Below are 8,005 nucleotides of genomic sequence, written 5' to 3'. Positions count from 1 at the left end.
GCTACCTAAGCAGCCCTTCAGGGAGGTCACAAACTTTTTTTAAGCATAGCATTATTTTACAGCAGGCAATAGCACAGCTTTTGCAGAAGGGATGACAACATCCAAGTGTATCAAGAAACATGGAAGTGAAAAGGGGAAATTAAGCTCCTTGCAAGAAACTAGAGCGCTTATGTCTTTCAGCACTTACTAAGAACTCCAGTTTCCCAATCTGTTGCCTTCATGACAAAGCTGCTTGGGAAACCCTCCTTAAGCAGTTACCCTTGCCAGTTAGAGGTAACATGTTGGCTAATGCCTCCTAACTCAACTCATGAAAAAGTGACAGCCTTTTGGAGTGATGCCCAAGGTGGCCTTCAACCGGTGTCAGCACATTCTCTGACCTAGAAGTCAGGCATGTGAACACAGAACAGCAGGGACTGAATAAAGAAAGGCAGAAGTACATTAACATGAGAATTAAATAATTAAAATGTTAAGCAAACTGGCAGAGGAAGATGAGGTGGCATCTACCAAGAGGGAAACAAGGAGCAAGTGCCCCTGTGATTGCATTTAAAATTCAAATCAGCCTATAACTGAGCTATCACATGTGACCACAGCATAAGCAGGGAGGAACAGCAGTAGGGGAGGGCAAGATATAATCACTTGGGCTATAATCATCAGAATCAAGGAACACTACATCATTCCCAAGGGCTACTGAGAGCCAAAAGAGACACCTCAAAGCATGTCTTCCCTGCCAAGGTGTTTGTCTAGGGTTGTCACATTGCTAACACATTTCTTATTTCTATCCAAAAGGACTCAAAAATAAGTGTGGATAGTCAGACAAACAGGCTTGAATAAAATGGAGGACAATCTGGATACTCTCCCAGAGCTCAGATGAGTTTCCATCTTAAACATTGCAGAAAGCCAGTTCATTTGTCATTCGCAGTTTCTTTTCACCTTTATCCTCCTGCTGTCTCTGCAGCATGGATGAGACCAGAAGAGGAAGAGCAAGTAAGAAGTCAAACTATTCCTAGCCATGGCTAGTCTTAGCAAGAGTTTTCCCCTTCTTGCTTGGTCTAACACATCTCTATGGTTCCCTGAACCTTTGAGGTTAAGCAAGAGTTAACACGTGCAGAGGCTTCCACTCAGCCTCCTCTTCTCAAGCGGAGCTTTAGGAGCTGCCATGAGAAGGTCATTTTAGCCTGTTGTAGGCCACATGGACCATAGCAGCAGAAGACTCACAAAAGCCTTACACATGCCAGGCTGTCCTGCTCCAGTACAGGGAACCATGGAGACCCCAGCCACATGCAGCATTTAAGTTCCCACCTGCAACTACAGAGGGGTCCATGGATCATGCACCAGGCCTCCAAGGTAAGAGCAACCAGTAGCATTTGCAGGAAATAGATTTACTCAACAAGCAAGAATATACCCCAGTGATCCATAGGCAGAAGCAGCATGATTTGCTAGGATAAGACCTATATTAATATAGAATAGATGTACTTGATTTGTCAATGCAGCACAGGAATGTCTAGCTATTTCTTAAAAAGCATCTTTAACCAGGCAAGCTTAAAAATAGGATTCAGGCACTCCTAGGTGGCAAGGTGTAGCTTTGCTATCGAGAAGGCAACATACAGGGTATTTCCTGCCAAGCAGCAGGACTAGCTCCAATGCTGTTTGCAGTTAGTGCCCCACTTTCCACCCTACAAGTTCAGCTATAATTACATGAGGCAGACTGGATCTGCCTCTCCTTAGGCTCTTTGCCAGAGAGAAATTGCTTGGCAGTAATCAGAGAGCATGCAGTGGAGAGATGACCCCTGCAATTTATCTCTCTGATCTCAACAATAGCTTGGCCTGGCAACTTAAATTGGCTTGTTATTTTGCCTTCAACACGAACTAGGAGCTACATGAGGAACACAGGTTGGACAGTTGTCCAATAGCCTCTCTGACATGCTGAGCTCAATGAAGTTGGATCCAAAGCTTTACTACATCAGGGGGTTGTGTTGTATCAGTGGAATAATGGATGCCAAAACCCAAGGATGACACGGTCCTGCCACAGTACAGCACCAAGCCATTACACATAGTAATGTAGGATTGTGAGTGTTGTTGGAACAGCATTCACTTCTATTTAAAAGAGCAGGGAAGTTCCACCTCTTCACATCTATACTTGCTCTCCGCAAGAAAACCCCCTCCCCAGTCTGTTTCCAACCTCCAGAAAACAGGAATTTTAACCACTTTTTTAAAAAATTAAGTCTAGAAGAAGCAGTACTCACATGGGAGCAGAATCCACTTCTTTCCTTGAAGGCAGAAGGACAAGAAGGAAAGAGTAGAGCTTTTCATCTAGAAGTTCAATAGGCACTTTGTCTGTCAGCCACAGCTACATCACTGTCTGGCAAGTCTGAAAGCACTGGGCTGTTCCAGCTCTTTGGAAGAGGGTCACACATGGCAGCTGAAGAGCTCTTAGCTCAACTGAAACATCTCCTGGCCAGGAGAGCTCAGTGCTGACAGTATCTGTCACCTACACTCTAACAACTCTCCATCAAGGAGTCCACATCTCTCCCAAGCAGCCACTCCTGCAGCTCACTACCCCACCACAGACTAGAGTCTTCACCAGGTAGCAGCAGACAGCTACAGGAGGAGAATTAGACCTAGGAGGACTAGTGACAAGGGATGCCAGGACCCTGACAGCTCCCTACAGCTTCTCCAAGCACGGGGAAGTGCCAGGAGGGCATATACATGCCTGCAGGCTTAGGAGTGAGAAGGAATTACAACTTGGTACTTCCCAGGACGGTACCAGGGCTTACCAGCTGCAATCCTTACTGTACCACTGACTGCTCACCAGTTCTTGCATTCCTGACTGCACTGTCCCACATCAAGGACTAAATAGATTCAGAGAGTATGGTTCATGTGTTGAGCAATACTCACTCTTGCAGTCCCTCTCCAAGAGAGACTAGAGACAATAAGTGGTTTTGCATGCAGTAGTTTTATTTTAAGCAGTCATGATAGTACAAGCAGCTTCTAAAGAAAATTCTTTACATTGTATACTAGCTGAGGGTTTAAGACCAACAGCAATCATTGTGTTGAATATTGGCAGTGCCTGGATACACTGATGAAGGACATAGCATGGACAGCTTGCTAGGGAGGTGGGAGCATTGCAGAGCTTCGGCTCCATTCTCCTCCTGGCCCAGAGCTCAACCACCATTCCTGAAGGCAGCTACAAGCACTTAAGAGTGGCCCTGCTACTTCCACTACCTTCTTAGAAGCTCCTAAGGATTTATTTACCAGTACCCAATAACCATTGAAGATATGACAGCCCCACCCTCAGCTGGAGAGTGGAGATACATAAAGCTAAGACCAAGCCCTCAGAGTCATACCAGGCAGACCTGTGCTCATGGCCTTATCCTTTACATGAGGGTGGTGGAAGCTTCATGATCCCCTGCTGTCTCTGCTTCCTTCTCCTGCAAGGGTTCTTCCTCCTGTGAGGTTCCCACTTCCTCCTCCCTGGGGGAGAAGGGTCCCACCAGCCAGGACAGAGGTGTGTTATTCTTCAGGTAGTCCAGCAGCTCCTCCATGTACTCCTGGATCACAGCCAGCTTCCTCTGGTCCTGGGTCAAGACACTGCTGGACAAGTCCTGGAAGGAGTTTGCTGCTGAGAAAGAAGCATGAAGCTCCTGTATGGTACAAAGAGATTGTTTCACCTTATCTTGAAGGCTTGAGGGAAGGCCTTGGATTGCAGACACTATTTTACAGCAGGTGATTTGTAGCTGCTGTGTGATACTGCATGCCATGAGCAGGGCCAGAGACTCCATCTCCTGGGAGGAGGCAGGAAGGACAAGATCAGAGTGAGTTACTGCCAAAAAAAAAAAGATTTAAAAAAATTTAGGGGATGCCTAGAGCCCTTTTCTTCCCTCCCCAGGGGGTACCTCTGGCTCTGCAGAGCTTTCTTCTCCACTCTCTTTGGAAGACTTCCTACTCCAGTCCAGCCACATCTGATGTAGTTTCTCCTGCCCCTCGTGAAGCTTTTGATTAAATCCTTGCTTAAACACTTCAATCTGTGGCAGGGGAAGATCAGAGTGTCAAGACAGACAGATCTGCTGGTGATCAGCACAGCTCTTATAGTAAGAAAGCTGAGACCAAGCCAACAATTTGGTCCCCCTGCTGCCATAAAACCAGGCTCTACCTACCAGTTCAATGACGCAGTGAAGCTGTGCAAGGGCCTCCTGCATGCCCTGCCAGACCTGCTTCATTTTGTCTGTTGAGCGCAGGTAGGCAAACAGGCGAAGTTCATCAGAGAGAGACCCCAACCGCACAAAGTACCTCCTCTTCTCCTGCTGCTGCTCCACAGACATTATGTCTGCACCCTCCTCAGATGCTGCCAGTTTAGCTGAGGAAAGAGACAGCATCTGTAGGCGGCTGACCAGAGATACTTACCACACAGAGTATACAAGTATCAGGAGATCTTGGACTAGGAGCCAGGTAGCCTCCAGCATGGCACTTCCCATTAGCCCCATTCCAGAGTAGCGGAGTGAGGAATGAGGCTGACCATCCCCAGTGCGATGGTTCCCATTACAAATAGTCACATATATTGTTTCTTTACCTAGTTCCTCATTTCCAATGGGGAGAGAGTCATCTTCTGTTCTCCTGGGCACAGCTTCTGCTCCACTTCCAGCAGTCTGGCCCACCCTGGAGTCCATAACCATCCCCACACTGCTGGTCACTGCAGATCTGGCAGCCTCCACACTGCTCTGAAGAGTGTCCTTAGTTACATCTATCACCTCCATCACTTTGCTGCTCATAACATCCTTTGCATCAGCCACTCTGGATGACACCAGCTCTTTTGTGTCAGAGATAATCTGCAGAAGAGGAGACATGTCAGAGAAGGGAGTGGGTCATGTAGTACACTACAATTCTGAATTGCACCAAGAGGACAGTTAACACTGTCTGCTGAGCATTTTCTCCTGTAAGAGCTTGCATTACACATCTAGGGGTAGTTTGTGCCTCATATGAAAGCCTTCTTCACTCCCAAGGTCAGAAACCCTGCAAGAACCAGGCCCCTCTGCCAGCAAGGGACAGCACAGCCTTTGATTCTTACCTGGTCCACTGGCTTTTGAAGGAGTGGAAGCTTTTCTCCTAGTTTATCCAAACCCTTGGAGGCATACTCACTTGCTGCAGCAACTGGGGAAAGAAAAAAAAAAAGAGAAGAGTGTCAAAACTTGGTTTTCCTGCAATTCAATCTCAAGTCCTACCTTTGTGAGCATGTTGCTCCACAGGGAGCCTAGATGAGAGCCTCCATCCAGATCACCAGGCCAGGTGTGGTGTTGTAAGCTGAATTTGTAGAGCAGCTTGTCTTAGTCTCCTCACAGATCTGTTCATTTTGACAACAACCAATTTCTACTTGTATGGACATAGCCACCTACATGTGTCCCCCTCCCGCAGCTTCTTGAGCTCCTGAATAAATAGATGCATAGCCTTCATTTCTGCTCAAGCCTCCACATCCCTGACAGCAGGGGGATGCCCACTGTGGGCTTAGAGTGAACTCAGGCCTGTCACATGAACTGTTTTGCCAGACACTTGCCATTAGGAACAGCCCCTCTCCATCCAGAAGTTTAGAGCTTCTTCTCAGATGCCACAGTCATGTTCTTTAAGGGCCATGGCAAACAGGGCTTTTAGATGTAACAGTCCTCCAGGAGGAGGCTTCTTCCTGTCATCACCACCAGCTTGTAAGAATCTGACTATAAGCAACTGCCACCTAAAACTTTGGACCTTGCAAGATTAGCTTTAGGGTAGTCAGAGTCAAGTCCTGGTCCTCCAGGGAGCAACACTCCATCACACTACTTGAACTAGGACTCAGCTTTTTAGCCTTACTTGTAAGCCAGGAATAGTCCTTTCAGTATGGTGATGGAGAGGCACATTTCCACATCCTAGGGCTCCTTCCAGAGCTGGAAGGAGCCAGAGTCCCTCACAGGCAGGTGCAAACCTGCCCTTCCACAGGAGATTACCATGAGGCTCCAGTGTAGTCAGAACTGGCTGCACACAGATGGCTGTGGCTTTGGTCACACTCTTCACTCCTTTCTCTGCTGCATCACACACAGATGTGATGTAGGGGTGGCTCTCCTTAGTGGAAGCATAAGCTGTGGAAACCATGTCACAGGCAGAGCTGACCAAGGTCAGGTTAGCCACCTGATTTACTGCATCCTAGAAGAGGGGGGAAAAAAAAAAAGAGCTATGAAGCCTGCAAACATGACACTGAACTTCCTCTTATGTTTGCCTGTTCAGGTCACCTAGACTGGTTGAGGAAGCAAGGCTTGCCCTTCTTGAACAGTTGCTTTAAAATATACAACTCAATCAAGAAACAAGCTGTGGAGCATTGACACTTATGGTTGGTCCATTCTAGCAAGCTCTTCCTCTAGTGCAATGCTACCCAAGGGACAGCTGAATTTGTGGGCAACCTCAATGCTTCTGGACCCATACCCAGCTCTAATTCATTTGGTATAGCTATTTAACAAGCCAGTCCTCCAGGAAAAGCTTCATCAGAACAGGATCAGGTTGGTTTTAAGTTGACAGACTTTACACTAGCCTGCAAGAAGCATGCTGCTGGTCATGGCACTAAAGCACACACAGCAGGTCTCAGGACTGCTGAAACATGGGAGCCTTTCCACAGGAGCATTGCCTGCAGCAAGGCAGGATCTTGACTTCAAAGTTTGATAAACATATCTCCTAGCCAAGAACCAGGCTATTTTGCTTAGCCTAGGAGGTTACTTACAGGGTCTTCAGGTCTACTCTTTTAGCTGTGCTGCCACCCACATTTCCAGAGAAGCTGCAGGCCCAGCCTGAGCAGAGGAAACTCCTCACTTTGTGGAGGCTTAGCCCCCCCTGCCACAGCAGGGCCACCTCCTCATACCTGCACCCAGGAGCTGCCACTCCCTGCACATCACATGGAGCACCTACCTGCTGCTCCTCTTCCTTCACATCCAGGGAGCCCTTGGCAGCTTCCTCTTTGTCAGGCATAGCAGAGGCCATTGCAGCTGAAATACAAGCAGTACCATGGCTTAGGAAGAAGAAAAAAGACAAATAAAAAGACAAAGTCGCTGGTGAGCCTTCCCTCCGACTTCATTAGAGGGAGAAGTTCCTTTAGTACCCATTAAGGGAAGATCCTAAAAATGGGCCTTTTCCCCTTACAGAAGGAAGGGAACTGTGCTGCTTGCAAAGCCACCTAGCATTTAAGTTTCACATAGTTTATGGTATCAGAGGAGTGATGAGAAAGTCTTCCCTCACCCAGGAAAGCTCTTGTCAGAGAGACCATAGTGCTTATTATCAATATATTTAGGAGACATACCTGGTACCTCCTTTCTCCCCACCAAGGTTTAGAAGTATTGCATTAGAAAAGCTAATGACAGCAGAACTAGGGAAAAATAGCAGCTCAAAAAAGTTGAGCTGCCAACTGCTGCCAGCACACCCCAACCTGAACTAAATTTTCACTCAAAACCAGCACAGGCTGTATCTAACCTTTCAGGCAGGTCTACAAGCAACCTTATGTTAATTAAGACTAATTCCATTCTGTAATTAAACCAAGTAAGAAACATTCAAACATGAACCAGGAGTTCATAGAACAATTACAGACCTATCACCTAAAAATTTCCTCTGAAAATTTGAGAGCAGTACCTTCTTGTCCTGTTAGAGGTGAGCAGATGCCCAGCAAGGAAGAACCAGACACCACACCATGCTCCATTATCCCTGCTCTGCCTTTTTGTACTGGCTGGGGAAGGGGGGTAAGGAGGGACCCTCAGTGACTGACAGCTCTGGGAAGCAGCAGAAAGGAGCCAGTCTTTGTCCTGGCCAATTAGAGGTGGAACTGGGCAGAGATGGGCCCTGCTGTGGCTCGTTAATTACTCTGCAATCAGGCAGGTACACCTTGCCCTGTGTAAAGGAGCTCCCTTCAGAGGCCAGTGCTCCTGCAAAATGAGAGAGGCATTGCTGGCATGCACCATGCACCCTCTAAGATCTTGCCTCAGATCACACACCATCTGGAAATGGC

At 47.4% G+C, this 8,005-nt stretch overlaps 1 protein-coding gene across 1 annotated transcript; it reads right to left on the bottom strand.

Moving 5' to 3' along the window:
* Positions 1 to 3,374: 3,374 nt before the first annotated feature.
* LOC140659498 (perilipin-3-like) lies at positions 3,375 to 7,699 on the bottom strand. The gene is made up of 8 exons (XM_072879229.1): positions 7,678 to 7,699; positions 6,919 to 7,058; positions 5,970 to 6,165; positions 5,063 to 5,145; positions 4,568 to 4,823; positions 4,155 to 4,354; positions 3,894 to 4,022; positions 3,375 to 3,782 (listed from the first exon to the last, which is right to left on the bottom strand). Exons 1-8 carry the CDS (start codon positions 7,697 to 7,699, stop codon positions 3,375 to 3,377), a joined length of 1,434 nt encoding a protein of 477 aa, XP_072735330.1.
* Positions 7,700 to 8,005: the final 306 nt, after the last annotated feature.

This window comes from Ciconia boyciana, chromosome 14, assembly GCF_034638445.1.
Source record: "Ciconia boyciana chromosome 14, ASM3463844v1, whole genome shotgun sequence".
Classification (NCBI taxonomy): Eukaryota; Metazoa; Chordata; class Aves; order Ciconiiformes; family Ciconiidae; genus Ciconia; species Ciconia boyciana.
This window is presented reverse-complemented; position numbering and strand designations above follow the sequence as displayed.

Excerpts from the sequence above, each read along its gene's own strand:
- LOC140659498 (XM_072879229.1), bottom strand. The coding sequence starts at position 7,699 with ATGGAGCATGGTGTGGTGTCTG. Across the intron at positions 4,824-5,062 it reads TTCAAAAGCCAGTGGACCAG|ATTATCTCTGACACAAAAGA; the intron begins GTAAGAATCAAA and ends CCTCTTCTGCAG. Across the intron at positions 4,355-4,567 it reads CATTGGAAATGAGGAACTAG|CTAAACTGGCAGCATCTGAG; the intron begins GTAAAGAAACAA and ends CTCTTTCCTCAG.